Consider the following 22,811-nt stretch of genomic DNA (forward strand, 5'->3'; position numbering starts at 1 on the left):
GCGCTGCCCCTCCTGGGATCTTGCACTCTGGAGACCTCTCCTGCTGGGTGGTCCTCTCCATTCCCATATTCTCCCCTGCCCCACGTCCTCTACACTCAGGGGTCGTGGCACACCTGGCTTCCTGCGCCCTCCGCCCTCCGCTGCCCTACTGAGCCCTTGTGTCCAAGGTTTCCTCTCCAAGGACACCGCACCGTAGGCTTTGCCCTACACACCCAGCAATGCCCTCGCTGCTTGCACAAGGGATCAGTGGACAGAGCCTTTTTGGGGGCCTCTTTACTGCTCATCTGCTCTTCTATCCTCACCATTCCCAAGCCCCCGATCCTTTCAGAACACCGCAAGCACCTTTTCCAGGAGGTTTTGCCTCGGTGTGAACCCACAGCTGGTTCTGCACTGACCCGCGCAGGGCTCTGCAGGGGCTCCCAGCCAGATCCTAATGCTCCTGCCAGGACAGGCAGTGATTCCCTGTCCCCAGCACTGTCCCCAGCCTGGACCAGCACCGCTCTGGAAGGATCTCTGTGCCAGAGCAGCAATGGAGAGCGCGCAGGGCCTGATTCCTGGGGGCTGGGGATGTTGGTGGAGTGGCCGGCCCCAAGAAAAGCCCTTCAGGCAGCCCCTGGATGACCCCAGAGGGACAGGGGACAGGGTGCCTCGGGCCCTGGCGGTGCCGCCCGCTCCCCCCACGCCCTCCTTACACCAGCATTTCCGAGCGAGGCCAGAGCCGGAGCCGCCCTAAGAGGCTGTGAGATTTTGGGAGCAGCTGTGGAGCAGCTGCCGGGGCCAGCGCGGGGGCTGGGGCCGCGGCAGGCGCCCCACAAGCGGCTCAGATGGCTTTGGGGGTGGATGTGGCGGGACTCTGCTCAGGGATGTGGTGGGAGCTCTGAGCTTACCGCCGCCAGGCTTTGTTCTCGGAGCAGCGAGGCTGCAGCCCCTCCCCAGGCTCCACCTCCGCAGCCCACCCGAGACCCTCCTGCCGCTGCCTGTGCACAAGCTCCTCACATGGTGCGCAGAGCTGGTGGGCAAGAGATGCCCTTGGCAAGGCAAAGAGGCACCTTGGGTGGTAGAGGCATCGTCAGGATGGCACAGAGGCAACAAGGAACCAGCCAGAGCCAAGCCCCCCATGAGCACAGACCTTGCAGTGGCACAGGGGGATGCTTGGCTCTCCTCAGGGGCAGAGGCAGGTTGGCTGCAGCACCCTGGCCCTGCTGGGCACCCCGGGGCTGATCTGGCAGAACCTGTTCCCAGACCATGCTACCGCAGCAGGCTCCGTCCCGCACCACTGCCTGCCCCTGCCCCTTTCCCACCCTCCACTCACAGATTGCTGTCCAGCCAAGCTAGGGTTGGATCAGGGGCTGCCCACGTGGGGCCACAGCCACCTCACCTTCCCCTGTGCTTCCTCTGACCTTGGCTGCACAGCTGGGACTCACACGGCACACTCAGCCCTGCTCCTGCCAGCCCTGCCAGGCAGGTACCAGCTGTTTCTGTCCCTTGTTGCACCCGTGTCCTGCTGCTTCTCAGTGTGACCATCCCACTGCTCTCCCGTGCCCCAGCCTGAGCGCGTGGCCCAGCCCCAGCCTGTCTTTATCCCTCGACTTTCCTCACCCCATCTTTGATGCGCTTTTGCACTCCTGGAACTGGCAGTGAGAAGACATGGCACCACAGCCCAGATCTGGCTGATGCCAGGAGGCATTTGGCTCCCCACAGCCAGCTCCTGCCCCCGGCAGAACCTTCCAGTAGATGAGCAAGACAATTTTCCTTACAATTGCTCATCATGGCAAGAGCTGCAATTATTAATGACCGTTCCAGCTGTCAGAGTGGAGAGGGAGGAGAACAGCCACTTCCCCACAGCCACTGCCCTCCAGCCCGTTCCAGCTGGAGGTGCTGCTGTGGCCTCGCCCCCGTCCTGCGGGACGGCAGCTGCAGCGCGTGAGCGAACGCTTGGCTGCTCCACGCTGGAGAACGCCCAGAGCTGGTGCACGTGGCCCATGCATGCCCCATGGCCCCTCAACACCTCTAAAAACTCAGGCATGAGGACACTGCCAGGTATACAGGGACCCCCACTAAGGTCTGACCCCCAATGTCTCCTTGCTGCATTTTGCCCCCCAGATTTATTACTGCCTCCATTAGCGGTCCTGCCTGCTACAAGAGGGATGACCCAGTCAACACAAGGGGTCAAGCCTGGGCTGACACGGGCAGAGGAGGAGAAATGTGAGGCGAAGAGTTTCCCTGGAAAGCTGGAAGGAGCTGAGTCAGGCCCCAGAGGGAGCGGGATGAGGGCAGAGCATGACCTTCCCAGCCGGCCGCACCTCACTCGGCAAAACCACAGGCCCGGAGACAGGCGGCACTTGCAGAGACGTGTTTATTAAAGGCACTAAAAGCACCGTGGCTACATCAGGGCAGCCCGACCGGAGGGTGTGGTTTGGGGGGAGGCATCGGTGGCCCCAGGATGGCAGTGGCAGAGAGCTCTTTGGTAGGAAGCTGTGCCCAAGCCTTGCAGGAGCAGCCGCCTGGCTGGGCTGGCCATCAGCACACGCTGCCAGCCCACAGCTGGGGGTGATGCCAGCCCCAGGGGATGCCACCAGGGTGGGGGGCATGAGGGACAGACACCCCCGGAATGCAACTGGGGCAGGAAACCACCGCAGCGGTTTGAGGGGTGGCTGGAGGGTTGTCATGGGCAGGGCCCCAGCGGGCGAGCAGGGCCGGGTCTCCAGTCCCAAGCACACAGCAGGGAAGGCTGGGGAGAGTGAGACAGGAGCTGGTCCTCACCCACTGAGGGAGGGATGTGTAAGGAATATCCCTGCCCCAGCACTGATCTGCCAGGCAGCAAGGGAGCAGCCCAGCTGTGGCAGACCCTCTCCAATTCCAGCCTCAGCATAGTTGTGCCCACCATGCTGCGTGGCTCAGGGGCAGGAGATCCATGCAGCATCCCTTTCCCAGGGCTCCTAGGGCCAGTTGAGAAGCATATAAGAAGCCATCCAGCTATCAAAGGCACTGGACCCAGCACTGTATCTGGCTGGAGTTGAGCCAGGAACTGCCAGGAAAGGGGCAGGAGCAAGGGAAAGGGCCAAGGGCCCAGCCTGGCTCCCTGGGACCAGCAGGGCAGGGGGAGAGGAGCATGCAGGGCCGGGGGCATGTGTGGGCACAGCTGGATTCCCACCCCTCACACATGGGAGAAAGCGTGGCTCTTGCACAGAGGCTTGTCCTTCTTGGAGTAGAACGTCTTCCCTTCCAGGTTGGTCTGGCAGATCTGGGGAGGAGAGTGCAGGTGGTCAGGCTGTGGGGCTGAGCCAGCCTCTGGATCCCCCACAGCCCAGCACTGGTGTCACACAGGGACCTCAACGTGGGTCTGGGACACTGCCAGGGTCCAGAAGGCTCAGAGCAGAGTCCCAAGCTCCCAGAATGGAGGCAAGTGGGAAAAATCTTGTGGCAGCAGGTCCCCTGTGCTGCTGGTGTAGCCCACCCAGAGCAGGACTGTCAGGGAGAGGCACAGGCCCTGCAGCAGTCGGGGAGGGAGGCACACTGCTCACCGCACAGACAAAGCAAGTGTCGTGCCAGCTGAAGCCCAGCGCCTCCAGGAACCGGTCCCCAGCATCGATCTTGAAGTCACAGCCACGGCACTTGGTGCCAAACATCTTCTCATAGTCTGTGAGAAAGGCAGAGCCCAGGTCAGCACTTCCATGCACTACAGCTGCTCATCCCAGAGGAGCAGGGCTGCAGCTCAGCCAGGATCCCACAGGCCTGGGGACAGCTCTGCCAGCCCCCATCCAGGTGAGAGAATGCCCCGGACACCCCAGAAAGGTGCAGGGTGGCTCAGCCACCACAGGGCTCCAGGGGGAGGAGGAGAACCTCAACTCCCAGGATGCAGCAGTAGCTTTGATGTACATCCTCCCTCATTGCCATGGCAACATAGGAGCATGGCCCTACCCTGCAGCTAGGGAGAACCAGGATGGAGTGCTCAGGGCTGTGGGACTGGGGTCTCTGTGCTCCCCACAGCCCAGGGGGAGCCCACGGAGCAGGACAGCTCATGCCCCCAGCCCTGTGCGCAGCTGCTGAGTCCCGGTGGTGCCCCAGGGCCACACGAGGTGACACATGGGGTCCCTGGGTCCTACCTCTCTCACAGTAGGGCTGTCCCTCCTCCATGTAGAAGGCTCGGTTGCGGATGGGAGTTTTGCAGGCGTTGCAGGTGAAGCACTGCACGTGCCAGGTCATCTTCAGTGCGTGCATCACCTCCTGGAGGGGAGCCACTGTCAGCCAGGGGCAGGACCACCAAGGGCAGGAAGGGACAAGGAATCCCCTGAGATGCACCAAGGTGGGAAGGGACAGAGCCAGGCACCGACAGCAGAGGGCAAGGACAGGAGATGGAGGGCAGGCTGAGGGACACTCACCCCAGTGATCTTCTTCTTGCACTTGGCGCAGGTGGGTGCGTAGCGCGTGTCGTAGCACTTGGGGCAGAAGATGGAGCCTTTCTCCTCAAAGAAGCCGCCCTCATCCAGCACCTTCCTGCACTGGCAGCAGATGAACTCCTCGGGGTGGTAATAATGTCCCAGAGCCACGAGGTACCGTCCCCTGTGGCAGGACAGAGCCACATCAGCCACGCTGGGGCCCAGGACGGTGGCGTGGCAGCGGTGGCGGCCGGGGCTCACCTGATGACCTTGTTGCACTTGTAGCAGAGGGGGGTGCGGCCGGGCCCCTCGGGGGCTTGCTGGGCTGCCTGCACGATGGAGCTGCGGTTCTGCATGGGGGTGGGCGTGGCAGGCTGGCTGTGCTTGCTCACCACCGTGCTCGTCTTGTCCGGGGCGTAGCGCTCGGCAAACGAGGGGTCCACAGCCCAGGGCGGGCGGCTGGTGGGGCTGGGGGTGGCACTGGGGGTCCTGGGGGCTGCACGCACACACACACACACACACACACACACACACACACACACACACACACACACAGAGAGGTCTTAAGGAGAGTGCTCCTGATCCCTTGGCAGCCCCTCCCCAAAAAGCCCAGAGATGTTTTGCTCACCCAGTCCTGGCTCAGTTTTCATCGCTGCTCCTGGGGACGGGTCCGGCACGGAGACCTGGCTACAGAACAAGCAGTTAATTCAGCCTGCCCTGCTCACTGGTGTCTGCTCAGGGGGTGCAGGCAGGGCTCCCCACCCCAACAAGCAGGAGGGAGCTGGCCAAGCCCCCATGCCCAGTAGTAACTGGTTTAGTGATGAGATACTGAGCCAAGGGCCTTCAGTCCTGCCAAGACACAGCACCCCCAGGATCTCTGGCACCCATTGTGGTGGTCTGGGGAGAGGCAGGAGGGAAGGTTCTGGGCTTCTCCACACTGACCAGGGACCCCAGGGACCACACAGACTTTGGCTGCCTACTGATATGATCACCCCCAGTCTCACTGGGGTGCAGGGGGACCTGGACGTGACCTGATACAGGGAGGCCCAGGGTCCAGCTCAGCAGTGCTGGGAACAGGCAGAACAAGCCAGGGCTAAAGAGGCACAGCCCAGTGAAAGAAAGGGGACAGGGAGAGAGGGAGAGGCAGTGGCTCTGTGCTTCTCCAACACAAATTCAAAAAGGAGATGGCTACAAACCCAACTTTTATTTGTGTCAGAGCAAACTGGGCAGAGCTGGTACCCAAGAGCCATGGCAGGAGGTTTTACAGACAGGTAAAGGCAAAAAATGGGGTGCTGTCCATCCCCCTGCCTGGCTGCACAGAACAAGGAACAACTCCAACAAACTGGTGACATCCACGAGCTCGGCTGCCCCACAGCCCCACGCCAGACTTGCAGGACACTGTGCCCCAGGTCCAGATGCTGCCCAAACATCACAACAACCCAGTGAGATTTGGCCAGTGCCATCAGCCACTCCCAACCCACTGTTTCTGGGGCACCACGGCGCAGCTCAGCATTCCCAGCTGAGGGGCAGCAATGCCCAAGGGGTTCTGCCCAGGATGTGCAGCCCCCCAGCTCCTGCTGCCACACACTCCCCTTACCTGGGCTTCCTAACAAACACATCATCATGATCCTCCACTGAGCGCAGCAGGAGAGAAAGGAGGAAACAGTCAGTCCTCACAGACAGAGGTCCGGGCACAACAAGAGGGGAAAGGGGGGAAAAGAGGAAAACCAACCTCTCCTCCCACCAAACCCTGCCCCAAAACAAAGCCCTGCCCAGCCACAGGGCAGACCAAGACCCCAGACCAGTGTCACCAGCACGAGACCATGCACAGCCCCACCAACTCCCCTGACTCAGCCACCCCACAGGGACCACACGAGGCCAAAACCAACACTCCAGTGCCACTCCAGATTCTGCCAGACTCTGGCAGCCCAAGGAGAGCCCAGCACCCCCGGGCAGTGCCAGGCCCTGTGGGAACTCACTGCTGCTGTCTGTGCCCGTCAGCTGGGCCAGCCTGCGGAAGGTGCGGGACTGCGAGGTGCCGGTGCGGGGCTGCCAGTCCTCAGCGTCCTCCATCAGCCGCAGCTTCCCGGGGCTGCACCCGGGGGTGCTGGGGGGCTCCAGAGGCTGAGGGGGCTGTCTGTGAGTGACAGAGGGCAGGAGCTCAGCCAGCACAAAGCATAGACCCTGCTCTGGAACAGGGAAGCACTCCAAAAGGTGCTCTGGCACGTGGCAACATCTCTGCCAGACCCTGGCACTCACCGCTGCTCCACCGTGCCCCAGCTGGACCCATGGGCATCCCTGTGGCATCAGAAAAAACGGTGGCACAGCAGTCAGTGGCTGATCCATGGCTCAGCCCGTGCTTTTCATATGCACCCACAATCTCAGAGATATAAGAACCTCATGGAAATGCCGACAGCATTCACTCCTGACCAGCCTGACCAGCCATTCCATGACCCCACATGGTATCGTGCCCCAGGTACAGTGCCTGCCCTGTGACTCCAAAAATGCCCAGCAAAGTGTTGTGTCACCAGCCATCCCTACACACTGTGCTGCATATTAACCTTCCCAGCTTGGTGCCAGCAGCAGTGCCCAGTGAGTTTTGCCTGCACACCCATTTGGGGACAAACTGTCTGGCCAGGGGGTGTCCAGGCAGGAACCTCCCAAGGTGAAGGTCAAAGCAGTGGCTGAGCACCGGCAGTGCCTGTTGTGGGCTGAGCACAAGGTGGGCTCTGCAGCTCCACCACCACCTCAGCTCTGGGAGAGGACAAAGAGGGAGAGAAGAATCCACAACAGGGCCAAGAGTTTACCCAGATTTATGAGAAGTAGTGACACTGAGGGGAAATGAGCCAGCAGCACTCGCCCAGCTCTGCCACACCAGGCTCACAATGTGCCCCAGGTGCAGGCACTCCCAGCACCTCCCAACATCCCATAGCCAGATTTTCCCAGTGCCATAGCCTCCTCCACTCCTTGTATGCCCAAAAGTCTAAGGTGCAGCTCAGCATCTCCAGCTCAGAGCCTGCAGTGCCCAGACACCTGGGACATGCAGCCTCAGCACATGCTCCCTTACCTGGGCTTTTTAACAATCTGATCCTCACCATCCTCCACTGCAGCAGGAGAGGAAGGGGGAGATGGGAGTCAGTCTGCAGTGACTGATGCTCAGGAAAGGAAAGGAAAGGAAAAAGGAAAAAGGAAAGGAAAGGAAAAAGGAAAGGAAAAAGGAAAGGAAAAAGGAAAGGAAAAAGGAAAGGAAAAAGGAAAGGAAAAAGGAAAGGAAAAAGGAAAGGAAAAAGGAAAGGAAAAAGGAAAGGAAAAAGGAAAGGAAAAAGGAAAGGAAAAAGGAAAGGAAAAAGGAAAGGAAAAAGGAAAGGAAAAAGGAAAGGAAAAAGGAAAGGAAAAAGGAAAGGAAAAAGGAAAGGAAAAAGGAAAGGAAAAAGGAAAGGAAAAAGGAAAGGAAAAAGGAAAGGAAAAAGGAAAGGAAAAAGGAAAGGAAAAAGGAAAGGAAAGGAAAAAGGAAAGGAAAGGAAAGGAAAGGAAAGGAAAGGAAAGGAAAGGAAAGGAAAGGAAAGGAAAGGAAAGGAAAGGAAAGGAAAGGAAAGGAAAGGAAAGGAAAGGAAAGGAAAGGAAAGGAAAGGAAAGGAAAGGAAAGGAAAGGAAAGGAAAGGAAAGGAAAGGAAAGGAAAGGAAAGGAAAGGAAAGGAAAGGAAAGGAGGAAAACCAACCTTCCCACCCATCATCCCCATACCCCATAACACAGCCCTGCTTGGCCATGGGGCAGAGCACGGCCCCAGAGCACCACCACCAGCCCACACACAGCCCCAGGCAGCTCCCACTGGCTCAGCTGCCCTCAAGGGGTGACTTGGGGCCAAAATCAAACTCCTGATGCCGCCACATCATCCCACTGCCTCTCCCACTGCCAAAACAGTCCCACATCCCCAGGCAGTGCCAGGCCCTGTGGGGACTCACTCTCATCTGTGCCCGTCAGCTGGGCCAGCCTGCGGAAGGAGCGGGACTGGGAGGTGCCGGTGCGGGGCTGCCAGCCCTCCGCGTCCTCCATCAGCCGCAGCTTCCCAGGATCACACCCGGGGGTGCTGGGGGGCTCCAGAGGCTCCCTGTGAGTGACAGAGGGCAGGAGCTCAGCGAGCACAAAGCACAGACCCTGCCCAACACTGCAGCACAGGGCAGTGCTGCCAAAGGTGACCTGGCACATGGCAACACCTCTGACAGACTGTGGCACTCACCGCTGCTCCACTATGCCCCAGATGGACCCATGGGAATCCCTGTGACATTGGAAAAAACAGCAGCACAACAGTCACTGTTTGACCATGCCTGCCATATGCACCCACAGCCCCGTGGAGGCATGAGCCACATGGAAATACTGACCAGCAGCCCTGCAGCTGCTCCACAGTTGCTGCCCAGCACCTCCCAACATCTCCAGCAAGGTGTTGTGATTGTCACCAGCCACCCCTACCCAGGTGGGTGCTTGGGGCAGGACCCTCCTGAGGTGACGGTCAGAGCAGTGACTGAATGCTGGCAGTGCCCATTGTGCAGCTCTGAAAATACCTCAAGTCTGGGAGAGGGGACAGAGAGGGAGGGGAGAACCCCCAGCAGTGCAAAGAGCACCCCCAGAGTGACTGCAAGCAGCAAGGGTGAAGTGGCTGTGGGGGCTGAGCCTGGCATGGGCACCTTTGTGGCTCCTGCTGCTGCCCCTTACCTGGGCTTTTTAACGGGCTCATCCTCACCATCATCCACTGAGGACACCAGGAGAGAAAGGGGGAGATGGAGTCAGTCTGCAGCAACTGAGGCCCAGGCACAGGAGGAAGGAAAGGGAAGGGAAAGGAAGGAAAAATGCCCTTTCCTCCCACAGCCCCCCTGCCCCACCACACAGCCCTGCCTGGCCACAGGGCAGAGCACAGCTCCAGCCCAGTGACACCACCACGAGCCCACACAGCTCTGGGCAGCTCCTGCTGGTTCAGCTGCCACAGAGGGCCCAAATGGGGCAAAACCAATGCCCTGCTGTAACAACACACCAGAGCCTTTAGCAGCTGCCCCAGCAAAGCTGGGCACAGCTGGGCAGGCAGCCAGTGCCAGGCCCTGCAGAACTCACTGCTGTTTGCTCCCACCAGCCGGGCCAGTTTGCGGAAGGAACGGGACTGGGAGGTCCAGGTGTGGGGCTTTGAGTCCACAATGTCCTCTAACATCCGCAGCTTCACAGGGTCACACACAGTGTCACTGGGGGGCTCCAGAGCCTGAGGGGGCTGCCTGAGAGTGACAGAGGGCAGGAGCTCAGCACCAGGACTGGATCCTGCTCTGGAATAGGGAAGCATCCCCAAAGATGCCCTGGCATATGCCAACACCTCTGCCAGAACCTAGCACTCACCGATGTTGCCCCGTGCCCCAGTTGGACCCATGGGCATCCCTGTGGTATCAGAAAGAATGGTGGCACAGAAGTCAGTGTTTGACCAGCCCATCCCTCCCCATACACATCCACAGCCCCAGAGACACACAAGCCTTATGGAAATGCTGATCAGCCTTGCAGCCATTCCCTGGCCCCATACGAGACACTGTGCCCCAGTCTGATCCAGTTCCCTACCCTGCAAATCCCAACACCCCCAGCAAGGTGCTGTCAGTGCCAACAGCCACCCCTGCCCACTGTGTCCAGCACACTGTGCTGCATCTTGGCCTCCCCAGCTCAGTGCCAGCAGTGCCAAGCAGGTCCTGCCTGCACACCCAGCATGAGGACACCTCATCTGGGCACAGCTTGCCTGGCTGGTGGGTGTCTGGGCAGGACCCTCCTGAGGTGACAGAGCAGTGGCTGAGCACTAGCAGTGCCTGTTGTGGGGTGAGCCTGTGGCTCTGCCAACAGCTTGGCTCTAGGAAGCGGGAAAGGACAGGATAGAGGGTGGAGGATAAGGAGAGGAAAGAAGAAACAGCAACAGGGCAAAGAGCTTCCCCTGAGTGACTGCAAGCAGCAAGAGAGAACAAGCCTTGTGGGCTGAGCCCAGGGTGGGCATCCTGTGGTTCCTGCTGTTGCCCTGGCACACGCTCCCCTTACCTGGGCTTTTTAATAAATTCATCCTCACCATCCTCCACTGAGTGCAGCAGGAGAGAAAGGGGGAGATGGAGTCAGTCTGCAGCAACTAAGGTCCAGGAAAAGCAGGAAGGGAAAGGAGAAAAAACCAACCTCTCCACTCACCTGGCCCCACTGCACAGCCCTGTCTGGCCACAGGGCAGAGCACAACCCCAGACCAGCAGCACCACCATGAGCCCACACACAGCCCTGGGCACATCCCACTGGCTCAGCAGCCCTCAGGGAGTTAACTGGGGCCAAAACCAACACTCCCAGGTGCTACATCACCCCACTGCTCCTCCCAACTTCTGGTTACCCCAGAACAGTCCCACATCCCCAGGCAGTGCCAGGCCCTGTGGGAACTCACTGCCATCTGTGCCCGTCAGCTGGGCCAGTTTGCGGAAGGAGCGGGACTGGGAGGTGCCGGTGCGAGGCTGCCAGTCCTCAGCATCCTCCAACATCCTCAACTTCCCAGGATCACACCCGGGGGTGCTGGGGGGCTCCAGAGGCTGCCTGTGAGTGACAGAGGGCAGGAACTTCAGCCAGCACCAAGTACAGACCCTGCTTCAGCACAGGGCAGTGGCGCCAAAGGTGCCCTCACCAGACCCTGGCACTCACCACTGCTCCTCTGTGCCCCAGCTGGACCCATGGGCATCCCTGTGATATTGAAAAGAAGGGTAGCACAACACTCAGTATTTGACCACAGACAGCCCATCCCTCACAAATGCACTCCAGAAGCAGAAGTCAGAGACACTCAGCCAGCTCTGACCTGCCATCCTGCAGCCCCACAACACACTGTCCTGCAGCCCCATGCCAGGCTCACAACACACTGTCCAGCTGCTGCCTAGCACCTCCCAATACCCCCAGCAAGGTGTTCTCAGTGCACCAGCCTTCTCCAGGTCCCTCTTCCTCAAGAAGCAATGGCAGAGCTTGGCCTCCCCAGCTTGGTGCCAGCAGTGCCCAGCAAGTCCTATCCAGCACAGGACACCTTGTCTGGCTGGTGTGTCCTGGCAGGACCCTCCCAAGGTGGAAGCCAGAGCAGAGGCTGAGCTCTGGCAGTGCCCGCTGCGGGGTGAGCTCTGCAGCTCCACCAACAGCTCGACTCTTGGAGACAGAGAGAAAAAACAGCAACAGAGCAAAGAGCTTCCCCTGAGTGACTGCAAGCAGCAAGAGAGAACCAGGTGTGTGGGCTGAGCCTGGGGTGAGCACCTTGTGGATCCTGCTGCTGCTCCAGCACACGCTCCCCTTACCTGGGCTTTTTAACAAGCTCGTCCTCACCATCCTCCACTGAGCATAGCAGGAGAGAAAGGGGGAGATGGAGTCAGTCTGCAGCAACTGAGGCCCAGAGACAGCAGGAAGGGAAAGGAACAGGAAAGGGAAAAGGCCCTCTCCTCCCACTGCCCACCTATCCCAACACAGCCCTGCCTGGCCACGGGGCAGAGCACGGCCCCAGCCCAGAGGCACCACCACGTGCTCACAGAGCCCCAGGCAGCTCTGCCTGGCTTAACTGCCACAGAGGGCCAAAACCAACACTCCATGAGGCACCAAAGCCTTTCTCCAGCTCCAGCTTCCCCAGCAAAGCTGGGCAGTGCCAGGCCCCATGGGAACTCACTGGCGTCGGCGCCCACCAGGCGGGACAGTTTGCGGAAGGAGCGGGACTGGGAGGTCCAGCTGGGGGGCTTTGAGTCATCAATGTCCTCTAACATCCGCAGCTTCACAGGGTCACACACGGGGGTGCTGGGGGGCTCCAGCAGCTGTGGGGGCTGCCTGTGAGTGACAGAGTCATCTGTCAAATCTGACAGATCTCCTGGGGCTGCTCCCCACCTTCCCCAGCACAGAATCACAGCACACCGGTACCAGAGACATCACACCTTGTCTTCCTCCCCACCTCCCAACTCCTCCCTCACAAAGGCTGGGCCTGTGAAGGACTGACTCTGGAATGACCACCACCATTCCTGGCAATTTGAAACTGGCCCCAAGGGCCAGAAGAGAAAGGACAGAGCAAGAATAAGCCAAGGTCAAAAAACACCATCAGGGAGCTGCACCACAGCTGTCTATGGCAGAGCCACCTGGCCGTGGGCACAGTGCCCAGCACAGCCCCGTCTTGAGGAACAGGGAATGGATCATACACAAGGACACTCCAGGGCCCCAGCAGCTGGCAGAGACAGGCAGCTGTCCCCTCTACATTGGAGACAGCTTGGTGCCAGCAGTGACCCACCCACATGGGCAGAGCAGTGCCTGCTGCCCATCCCCAGGCTGGCCCTGCCCTGAAGGACAGGGCACTGGCAGGGAAGAGGCATGCAGGGAGGATAGAGAGAGCAGGTAAAAGGCTTACTGACTTGTCAAGGCTCAGCACCTGTAGGGAGAGGGAAAGAGAAAGGGAGGAGAGAAAGAAAGAAAAAGGAAGGTGAAATTAGACCTACAGCACCCAAGAAGTTTCCAGAGCTCACCTATGGCCCGCATTAGTCCCCTATCCCTGAGTCTCACACCCAGCTCACCCAGGGCTGAGAACACACTGGGGCACAGGGGCAGATGCCAGCAGACCAGACTGTGCTCCCTCAGCCCCTAGAACAGGCCTGGATGCCCGGGACAGTCGATGCCACATCCTGCCCCCTTGCCCAGCTCCTGGGCACTACGGCAGCTCTGGCAGGAGGAGCAGGGACCAGCAGCTGCTGCACACATGCAGCAGAGCCAGGGAACAGAGTGGCAGAGCTGGAGGCCATCACTCTGCCCAGCCCCTTCCTGCAGCCAGGAAGGCAGGACTTCCAGGCAGGCACCGGCCGGTGGTCACAGCCAGCCACTGTTTCCCTGCCACTGCAGATGCCAGCCAGTGTCCTGCTACAGCCACCGTGTCAAGCCTGGCAGGAGCCCCCACAGGCTGACACGTCCTGAGCAAGGGCCCGGCACGAGCGTGGCCACGTGTCCCTGTGTGAGACAGCTCTGCTGTGCCACCTCAGCACCAGCCCCCGTTTGCTCCGGCACGGGCGCTGTCACCCGCTCCCCCCCAGGGTGCCTGGCATGCAAGGCGCAGCAGGGCGGGGCAGCAGGCTCCCCCCGATCCTCAGGGAGCAGGACGGACAGCAACGTACCCGTTGTGCTGGGGGGTGCAGGCGGGCGCCAGGGGCGCGTACGTCACGGGTTTCGTCACCAGCCCGGGCCGTGGGTTCGGAGGTGAGCCGGCCCCGAAGGGCCGGGCTGTTTTGTTGAGGGCGGTGCTGGGAGCGAAGTTATATTTCAGGGGTTCAGAGCAGGGGAGTGAGTCCTGAGCGAGACAAAACACACAGACACGGGCTCACACGTCAAGCAGCATGCAAGGAGCAGCCCTGGGCCAGGCAGCGCAGCGGGCAGCCAGGGAGGGAAGCCGGACAGCACGTGCACCTTGAAGACCAGGCTCTGCCAGGCTGGCACTCGCTCCACCGGGCACCTGGCCCAGAGACAGCAGGTCACAAACCCAGCCTGAGGGTCGTTTGGAGATTAGTAGGTGGCCCGGACACTCGCTGCTGCCCGTGGCAGGGCGGTGCATGCACACACGCCGACTGCAACTGTCCCACGGCAAAAGCTGAGCACATGCAGGTGGCTTCTGCCCAGGAGCCACCAGTCACCAGCCCCAGCCCTGCCTCCCTGTGCCAGGGCACTCCCCAGCACTAGCAAATATGGTGCTGCACCTGCCCAGCCTCCTCCCCTGTGCTGGCCCCTCTGCACCCCTGCCCACACCCAGCACCAGCAGGGGGACAGACAATCTGGGCCCAGCCACCTACTGTGCAGATCCCGCTCCCTCTGATCCTCCACGATGCCAGAGGTCAGAGCTGCTCCTCCAGCTAGGCTTTCTAGACCTTCAAACACACCCCAGCCCCCTAAAAGCTCCAAGAGAAAAGTCCATTTGTTTCACTACACTGAGATTCCCTTGCCCTGAGATGAGGCTGAGCTGCCACTGCGGCACCAGGAGCAACACGTACCTTCTGCGGCTTCCCCAGCTGGTTCTGGGCTCTGCAAGAGAGGAGACAGATGGGCAGGTACTGGAGTTGGTCCAGACACCACCAGCATGCTGGTACCCCAGGGATGCAGCACCCAGCCGAGGGGAAACATGGCCAGCTGGCACTGCCCTGTGGCTTGCAGTCAGGTTAAGCCTTATCCAGGCAAGCAGAGCCCTTGGACACAGCCTGGGACTTCCAGGCTCTAAGTAAGGAGCAGTGATGCTGGGAGATGGTGATACCAGGAGGTGGCACAGGGCAGAGGGCCCTGATTACACTCCAGTCATAGCAGAACCCCATGTTTGAGGGACCCACAATTTCTACCTGCTCAAGGTGAGGCAGAGCCTGTCCCCACAGGCACGGATCCTGTTCTGGGCCTCGATGTGTGTCATGGCACTGGTGCTCTCCCCGTCGATGTACAGCACCCAGTCGCCCACTCCCACTCCGGCCTGGGCTGCCTTCCCACCCAGAGTCAGCTGCAGGACAGACAGAGTTAGGGACAGCTGGAACAGCCAAGCAGTGACATGGGAGCAGAGGGACATTCTCATGAGGGCAGGGGCCTTCCAAGGCCCAGGATCACTAGCCTAGCACAGGACACTGCACCGACCTGACCCAGGGAAAAGTGGCAACCCCAGATTACTCCTCATTTCCCAGTGCATGAGCCCAGAGCAGCCTCTTCCCCTTGGCAGCAGCAGAAGGCAAAGCACTTCTCCAGGCACTGCCCAGCCCTTGCCCTCTGGCATGCCTGGGGACCCTGCCAGCAGCCCAAGGCCTCATTGCCGTGACACCGAACACAGAGGCAGCGCTGCCTCAGCCTCGAAGCCCAGCCACCCCCTGGAGTCATCCCTGTGGTCCCAGGGCAGGAAGAGACCACAGTGAGTCAGGGCCTGCTGGGCAGCCCACATCTCACTGCAAACCACAGGCATGTCCAGCCCTTGGCTGGGGCGGGGAAGGACAGGGGAGGCACCCCTGGGGCACTCCCCCAGCCGCCGGCGCTCCTGTCCCGTTCCCACCAGGCACAGACATTACCTCATTCCCAGAGGAGCAGGAGCCCTGCCGGGGCAGGGAGACACCCGCCCCCACCATGTCATCCAGCTGGGACAGCCGGGAGCACAGCCACAAACTTCCCGTCCCCTGGCCACGGTGCCAGGGATGCGCCTTGGCCCTGCTTGGCTCCATGGCACGGCTGAACGTCAGCCCCGTGCTGGGAAGTGGAGGCTGCCCTGCCCTCCCCTCCCACCAGGGATGCACAGCCAGAGCAGGGCCCAGAGCACTGCACACAGCTCCCAGGCACTGACAGACAGACAGACAGACGTGGGCAGGCTGCAGCCATTCCTGCTCCTCCAGCATGGAAGAACTCGAGGCGCTTGGACCCAGACCAAGTATTTCCTCAAGTCCTGTTCGACATGAACATAAAAGGAGCGAGCCAGATTCCCAGCACTGTCAGAGGGCTGAAAAATCCTTACCACAGAGTCCTGGCCCCTCCTTACAGAACCCAGCTCACCCTGGAGTCACACATCCCTCCTCTAGGCCAACACCAGCCCTCCATGCAAGGCCAAACACCACATATGGACTGGATGTGGCCCAGCTCCACCTGCATCTCACTGCTATTCCCAGCAGGACATGGGTACTCCCACCCCGTATCCCCACACCGCCCTCCCGTTCCTCCAGCCTGGCACAGGAGGGTGCCCTCACAGCAGTGATGCCCCCAGCTCCTGGCCATGCTGCTGCAAGCCCCAGCTTGCTGCCCTGGAGGGCTGGGGAAGGCACAGGGCAGCTGCGTGGGTTTGGAGGCAGGAGCAGGAGTTGGGAGAGGTTTTCACACGACTGCCCAGGAAGGGGAGAGCACGTCAGGCTGCGTCATGAAGCCTCACCCAGCCTGGTCAGCACTTCCTGTCCCTCTCCATGCCAACGTGCAGGAAACCCCTTTTGACAGGTGCCAGCACAGCCAGAAGCCATGGCAGTGCCAGCCCTCCTACTTCCCACCCAGACCCGCTAACCAGGGCTTCCTTCCTCCCCTCTCCACCCAGTCTTTTGTTCCCTGCACCTCCATCACCACATCCAGAGAGGTGCTCACCTACTGCCCTGTCCAGAGGCCTCCAGAACAGAGCCCCCTTGGTGCCTTCCCGCCAGTAGCACCCAAGTGTATCTCCTCTTTCCCAGCTGACAGATGCCAGGATGCGCCACACAGCATCCAGCTATCCAGAATGCAGTCCTTATCCCAGCTCCAGCACAGGGACCATGGTTTACAGCCTGCCTAGCCAGGGTGTCAGCACCTAGCAGAGCCCTGTGCCACAGGAGGTACATGTCACAGGGCCATGGTGGCACCTCTTTTGTGTGATCACTGAGCTGAAACAGCCTCACTGCTCACCCAGGAGTGCTGCAGCGATGGACACAGCTGAAAGCCAAGCCAATGGACATACCAGTGTTGTCCTGTGCTGTGCACCCCTGCAGAGCAGGGCCCCACTACAGCCCACAAAGCTGGGGCAGGATGCTTCCTTCCAGCCTGCTGCAGCAGGGCCAGCTCGCGGGAGGCAGTGGCCAAGAACAGCAGCATGCTCTGGGCAGGAGCTCTGGGTCTGGGGATGCCTCTGGAGTGCAGAGCAGCACAGGCTCACACTTTCCCATCAGAGTACACCGCCCTGCCATGCAGCCCAGCCTCACTAGAGAGCCCCCAAAGCTGGCGGCATACCCTGGTACCCGGGGAATGTCCCTGCTGCTCCTGCCCTGCCCAGGACGGCAGCACTGCCCAAGCCTCACCAAGAACTGCTTCACGAGGCCCCTGCCCCTGGCTCTGGGAGGCTCCTCCATCCAACCAGACCCTTTGTTAAGAACTGGCTCACAGCCAAGAGAAACATTTTTTAGAGAATAAACTGGCTGAATCTGTCTCTGCGTGCTCAGCAGAGATCAGCAGGCCCCGGGGCAGCAGCACAGGCGACTCCAGCCTCACTCAGTGCCCTCAGGGCCCGTGCTCCGTGCTGGGATGCTGTGGAGATCTGTGCCCTCTGGGGCAGGTGCGCAGTGCCCGGCTCGTGCCAGGGGCAGGCCCCCATGCAGCACTCGATGCCACGAAGCAAAGCTGTCCTTTGAGAAGCAGCATCCGTGCCAGCTGCCCCAGCGCCAGCAGCGCAGGCGATGCAGGCACATTCCAAGGCTTATAAGGCAATTGCGTGGCCAAAGCTGTGGCCAGCACCCGCCCAGGGACGGGGACCTGCACACAGCCAGGGTCAAACCCGGGAACATTGCAACAGGAGAGGCTCAAACCAGCGGCCACGGGCACAACCAGCTGTGGCACAACGGTTCTCACTGAAGAAACAGGAGAGTTTAGGGGAGGGAGTCACATCCCTGCGCAGGCAGCGGTGCAGCTTCCTCCTCTCCATGCCCATTTCAGGAGTGACCTCAGGCATAGAGCTGGGAGCTGTGCTGTGGAAAGGAGGGCAGAAGGGCACTGGCTCGGTCCTGGGATGCCAAGCCCAGTGCTGGGGTGCAGACCAGGAAGCCAGGCCCACATCTCAGAGAGCAGATCCCCTCCCACTGTGGTGGGAACACTCCGGAAGGGGCCTCCCCTGCCCCCCTCTGCAGAGGCTGTGCAGAATTTCACGTTTCTGCCTGCAGCTCTCTGCCCGGAACACCCCCGTGCTGGGCTGCAGCTGATAAGGGACCAAGGAGGCTACGTGGAGCCAGGCAGGGCAGGATGCAGCACTCCCGGGGCCCCAGCTCATCTACATCCCCCGTACGGCTCTGCCTCAGCCACTGCGGCCTCCCTCCCACAGAGGCAGGAGGAAGGATGGGTGTCACCAGCCTTGGTTTCTCTTACCCTGGAGATGGAGAGCGGCATGCTGAAATCCTTCCCTCCCTGCAGCCTGAAGCCCCAGGGTGCCGGCCCATTCAGCATCACCTTGTAGGACTCCATGTCACCCATCTCTGCAAGGGAAGAGGGTGTGATCCCAGTGTTAGGGAATGTGGAAACAATGCAGGGAGAGGAGGCGAGGAGAGGGCTCGGTGCCTGGCAGGGTAGGACAGGAGGCAGGTCACGTTTCCAGCTGTAACTCCACCCTGACCATCCTACACTGTGGTCAGAGACGCACCCCAAATCCATCAGCATCTCCTCCAGCAACGTCAGAGCTGAGGGGCCCAGGCTAACTCTGACTAGCGCCAGGGAGCCAGGCACAGCCCTGCTGCCACCCACAGTGGAGTATCTGTGGGCTCTGCTCTCTTCCCCAACCTGGGATGTGCTCTCCTTTGCAGCACCCCAGGAACTTCTGCTGCTGAGAGCCAAGGCTGTTCAGAACACAGAGAAGCAACAGCAGGTACAGAAGGATAGGAACCAGAAGCATTTTTGCCGGATGAATTAGCAGCAGCAGCACAGGAGCTGCGTGATGCCACCCGAGGCGCTGGCACAGCAGCCAGGCTGGCGCTCCGGCAGCCGGCCGAGCAGATGCTCCCTGGGAGCGAACCCATCTCCGGGGCTTCGGCAGGAGGGAATCCCGGCGCTCCCCTGCCTGACAGCTGTCAGCCGGCCAAGGCTCCGGACAGACGAGCCAGTGGCAGCCTCTTGTCACCTTTTACCTGGAAGGAGCCGCCAGACCCCTGCGAACGGCCCCAGGACCTTCCCCCCGAGGGCGGACAGGGCCGGCTGCGGGGCTCCCCACGCCTCGCACAGGCCGGCCGCAGGGCCGGGGGCCAGCGTGCCCCCGCTCTCCCTGGGCCGGTGCGGTCTATATAAGGCGTGTAAGACGACACCAGCCCGCTCCCCGCTCGGGAGGGCCGGGGGAAGAGCTGCGTGTCAGGCATTCCCGGCGCCCGGGAGCCGCGCAAGCCCCAGCGAGGCGCCGGGACGGGGCGGCTCGGAGCGGGCGGATACCCCCCACCCCTCCCCGGCAGGATGGGGCCCGAGTGCACCGGGGGTCCCCGGCGTGCACAGAGTGGGCAGCAGCTCAGCTTATTGCTGGGAAGCCCCACCCTGACCCGCGGGGGCCTCGGGACCCTTCCCCATCCCACACCACCGCCCCCCTCCAGGGGTCGGGGACGCTGGCTCTGCCCCGCACGGGCCCGACCCTGACCACCCACCTTCCCCTTACGCCAGGCCTCAGCCCTCCACCCCTCACGCCCCCGTGCCCCCCGGCAGAGGACGGAGCCCCCCGCCTCGGCCCGGACTCACCCGCGGCCAGCGGGGCCCGGCGGAGCGGGAGGGAGCGGAGCGGTGCGGGCCGACGCGGGACTCGAACCCGGGCACCGCCCCCGCCCGGCCCGGCCCCACTATATATAGGATCAGGAGGGGGCGGAGCCAGCGGGAGTTTCGGCCAATCACCTCTGGCTGCCGGGGCGGACACGGCGGCGCCCTCTAGCGGGGAGGCTCGAGCTGCCCCGCCCGCCCCCCCCCCACTCCTCACAGCGGCGGCGGAGCCGGGTCCGGGAAGGGCCTTTATTGACCGAACGGCACCGGCCACATCAAGCCCAGTCCCGCGCTCCGGGGCTCTCCCGGCTCAGCAGCCGCACCAGCTTGGCCCGAAGGGTGCTGTGAGGTTTGTGCCCGGAGCGCCCTGACAGCGCCTCCTGCCCTCCGCGCCCCCAACCCGCGGCCCGGGGGGTCGGTGCCATGGCGGCCCGGTTGTCATAGACGGGCCCCCCCTCACTGCTGTGGCCCTCGGGGGCCTGTCGGCACCCCAGCTCCCACTGCCCTTCCTCCTCCTCTTCCTGGGCCCCGGCTGGATGTGGTTCTGCAGTGAAGATGTTCTCGTAGAGATGCTCAGGGAGCGGCTTCCCCACGGCCCAGGGCTCCCCAGAGCCTGGCTGCCCTGACACAAAGAGGGGCTGCTGGCCCCGGGCGATGGAGGCATAGACGATGGGGCATGAGGCCTCTGGCTCCGGTGGGGTGAAGCGGAGGAGGTTGGCAGGGGGGTGGGAGGCAGGCTGTGTGCCCCCCAGGGCTGAGCTGGGCTGGGGATCATCATTCCCAGGCCCCCAGGGCTGGGGATCAAGGCCCTGTGCAAAGAGCTGGGGCTCTGAGACACAGAAGAGTCTGGGCTCCAGGGTGTCCTTGCCCTGCTGCTGGCAGGCAATGGCAGCAGCCACAGCCCGGCAGAGCTCAGGGGCCCGTGGGGTGCTGAAGGTGAAGGTGCCCTCGCCGGAGTCACTGCGGCGGCCAGCCTCGAAGGAGAAGACAGCCTGCAGGGTCAGAGGGGAGGGTGAGAGGCTGCCACCCACCCTGGGCAGGCAACAGCCCCCAAAAGGGAGTGGGGGACTCACCTGATCCTGGCCAAACTTGCGAAGGAAGGGGTAGGGCCAGGTGAGCAGGGGCTGGCGGGATTGGGGGTCCTTCAGCGTCAGGCTCTGGGGAAGGGCTGAGAGCAGGTAGTGCCCGTGCAGCCCGCAGCGGGTGGCTGCGTCTGTCTGGACGACCAGCACCAAGAATTCAGTCACTGTGGGAGCCAAAAAAACCAGGGGTCAGCACTGCAGCACTGAGCTGCAGCCCACCCCAGCCCTCTTCACCACCCCTGCACGTACGGTCCTGCCAGGACGAATAGAGAGAATTCTCCTCCATGGGGACAGCGGGGCTGGGCTGGGTCCTGGCATTACTCGGCACTGTCTCTTTTCCACCCTGAAACAAAGGGATGTGAATATGACCTGGGACAGGAGGGGGAGAGCACAAATCCCCTGCCTGCCCTGGAGCTTCCCAGCTCACCCAAGTCGGGCTCTTGGCCGTCTCTGCCAGACCCCTTGGTACCTGGAAGGCCAGCTGGCAGAGCTGGGTGATCCATTCATCGCGCTGCTCGGCTGCCAGCACATAGTTCTTCTCCGTGGTGGTGAGGTAGAAGGCAGCAGTGGCTTTGGGGCAGCTCTGGGTGCCCGCCGGGCCCACGGAGACGCAGTCAGAGAGGCGGATCACGCGGCGGGCACAGCGCTGCAGGGACATCTTCTCTGGGACCGTGCCATCATCCCGCACGTCAAACTTCTCCATGCGGGCCACGCCGGACGGGCTGGCAGCAAACAGCTGTGCTCGCATCTTCCTCCAGGACCTCTAATGCATAGAAAGGGCAAAGGCAGGGAAAAAATGGGTCAGCAAAGAGCTGGCTGCTGTATCTATCTGGCAGCACTGCCCTCCATACTGGGCACAGAAGGGCACAGGGGAGTCCCAGCACACACCTGCCAGGTGTTGTTGGAGGGCACAGAGAACAGGGCCCAGCGCAGACCCCTGAACTGTGGGGCAGGGCAGGCCTGAAGCTGGGCTGAGGGGGGCCTTGCCCCGAGCGGGCTTGGCATGGCTCACTGGGTGAGTCACACTCACTCCTGGCTCCCTGAGCACCAGGTCCTGCTCTTTGTTCCCTGCTGCAAGTGCTGGCCTGCCGACCTGCAGCTGAGCTCTCGAGCTGTTCTCAGGACAGACCCTGATGCAAATTAAAGCCATTTTGAGCTGCTGAGGCTCCTGCTGGCAGCCTCACATCTGCTGAGCAGCCTGCTTCCTCCCAGGGGAGCCTTGCAGCACCAGCACCATGCCAGTCTGTCATGGGATAGCGGGGGCGCGTGCCACCATATACCTCAAAAGTGCACAGAGCCTCCGCCCTGCAGGAACCAGATGCAGCCAAGCACCCAAAATACCCACCACCCCCAGCCCACCTGCCTCCTCCATGGCAGGGCACCAGCTCGTCACACACAGGGCTGCCTGCTGAGCTTCCAGGGCTTGGTTCTTGTTCAGCAGGGAGGTCAGAGTGCAATTGCAGCCCCACACATCCACTGAGACCCCCACAGGACATGGCCACCCTACCATGGTGTGACCAGCCCAACCTACTTCGCCCACACCCGACAGCTCCCTGGAGCTGGCCCAACCCCAGGTACTCTCACTGTGTCACCCATACCCTGCCCCGAGGGCTGTGGCACTCAGTGCCCCCTCCAAGGGCACAGAGGAGCAGCCCCAAGCCACCAGGGTATCGCTAGATGGTGCTGGCCCCGCAGGGCCAGGCCGATGGAGGGCACAGAGACACGTCCCACGTGCTGGCCCAGGGCCCCACTCACACACACACTCACACAAACGCTGGAGCTGCGCCATATTAACGCATGTTTATTCTTCCACTGAGACTCACGCGGTGACCAAGCAAGAAGAACCCAACACACGGGCGATCCAGAGTGGGTGCCCACACAGATGGGTCCCCTCAGCCCCACAGGAAAGCCCCATTTATGGAGCTGCTGAGCCCAGGGCTCCCCCAAGGGCAGCTCCAATGGGTCTGGCTCTAGTCGCCCCTTCCCAGGCTGCTGAGGGCCCAGCCCCAGGCCCAGCCTCATGACAAATCAGGGCAAACCCTCTACCAACCCCAAATCCACACTTTACCTTTCCAAATTTGGTGTGCTGCACATAAAGGATCCCATCCTTCACTGGTCTCTCCATGGGCCCAGTTC

The 22,811-nt window shown here is 61.6% G+C and overlaps 2 protein-coding genes across 2 annotated transcripts; both read right to left on the reverse strand.

The window, feature by feature from the left end:
• Positions 1-2,338: 2,338 nt before the first annotated feature.
• PDLIM7 (PDZ and LIM domain 7) lies at positions 2,339-19,661 on the reverse strand. The gene is made up of 23 exons (XM_066560426.1): positions 19,579-19,661; positions 18,235-18,341; positions 14,742-14,893; positions 14,403-14,433; positions 13,536-13,708; positions 12,059-12,213; positions 11,065-11,134; positions 10,814-10,959; positions 10,432-10,468; positions 9,757-9,795; positions 9,484-9,638; positions 9,091-9,127; positions 8,618-8,656; positions 8,343-8,488; positions 7,447-7,483; positions 6,639-6,677; positions 5,977-6,516; positions 5,008-5,066; positions 4,641-4,875; positions 4,383-4,563; positions 4,107-4,227; positions 3,525-3,640; positions 2,339-3,244 (listed from the first exon to the last, which is right to left on the reverse strand). Exons 2-23 carry the CDS (start codon positions 18,337-18,339, stop codon positions 3,158-3,160), a joined length of 2,700 nt encoding a protein of 899 aa, XP_066416523.1. The 5' UTR covers positions 18,340-18,341; positions 19,579-19,661; the 3' UTR covers positions 2,339-3,157.
• A 207-nt stretch (positions 19,662-19,868) lies between these two features.
• Positions 19,869-22,800, reverse strand: DOK3 (docking protein 3). The gene is made up of 5 exons (XM_066560025.1): positions 22,744-22,800; positions 21,145-21,438; positions 20,925-21,018; positions 20,667-20,839; positions 19,869-20,585 (listed from the first exon to the last, which is right to left on the reverse strand). Exons 1-5 carry the CDS (start codon positions 22,798-22,800, stop codon positions 19,869-19,871), a joined length of 1,335 nt encoding a protein of 444 aa, XP_066416122.1.
• Positions 22,801-22,811: the final 11 nt, after the last annotated feature.

The sequence above is a fragment of the Molothrus aeneus genome, chromosome 15 (genome assembly GCF_037042795.1).
Source record: "Molothrus aeneus isolate 106 chromosome 15, BPBGC_Maene_1.0, whole genome shotgun sequence".
NCBI classification, from domain to species: domain Eukaryota; kingdom Metazoa; phylum Chordata; class Aves; order Passeriformes; family Icteridae; genus Molothrus; species Molothrus aeneus.

Bases quoted from the DNA above. Each gene is read 5' to 3' on its own strand.
- DOK3 (XM_066560025.1), bottom strand. From the start codon at position 22,800: ATGGAGAGACCAGTGAAGGATGGGATCCTTTATGTGCAGCACACCAAA. The intron at 21,439-22,743 runs GTAAAGTGTGGA...TCTATGCATTAG, and splicing joins AGCACACCAAATTTGGAAAG to AGGTCCTGGAGGAAGATGCG. The intron at 20,586-20,666 runs GTGAGTCCCCCA...CTGACCCTGCAG, and splicing joins GCAAGTTTGGCCAGGATCAG to GCTGTCTTCTCCTTCGAGGC.
- PDLIM7 (XM_066560426.1), bottom strand. From the start codon at position 18,339: ATGGGTGACATGGAGTCCTACAAGGTGATGCTGAATGGGCCGGCACCC. The intron at 7,484-8,342 runs GTGAGTCCCCAC...CTCCTGCTGCAG, and splicing joins GCTGACGGGCACAGATGAGA to TGGAGGATGGTGAGGATCAG. The intron at 6,517-6,638 runs GTGAGTGCCAGG...TGTCACTCACAG, and splicing joins TGGGGCACGGTGGAGCAGCG to ACAGCCCCCTCAGCCTCTGG.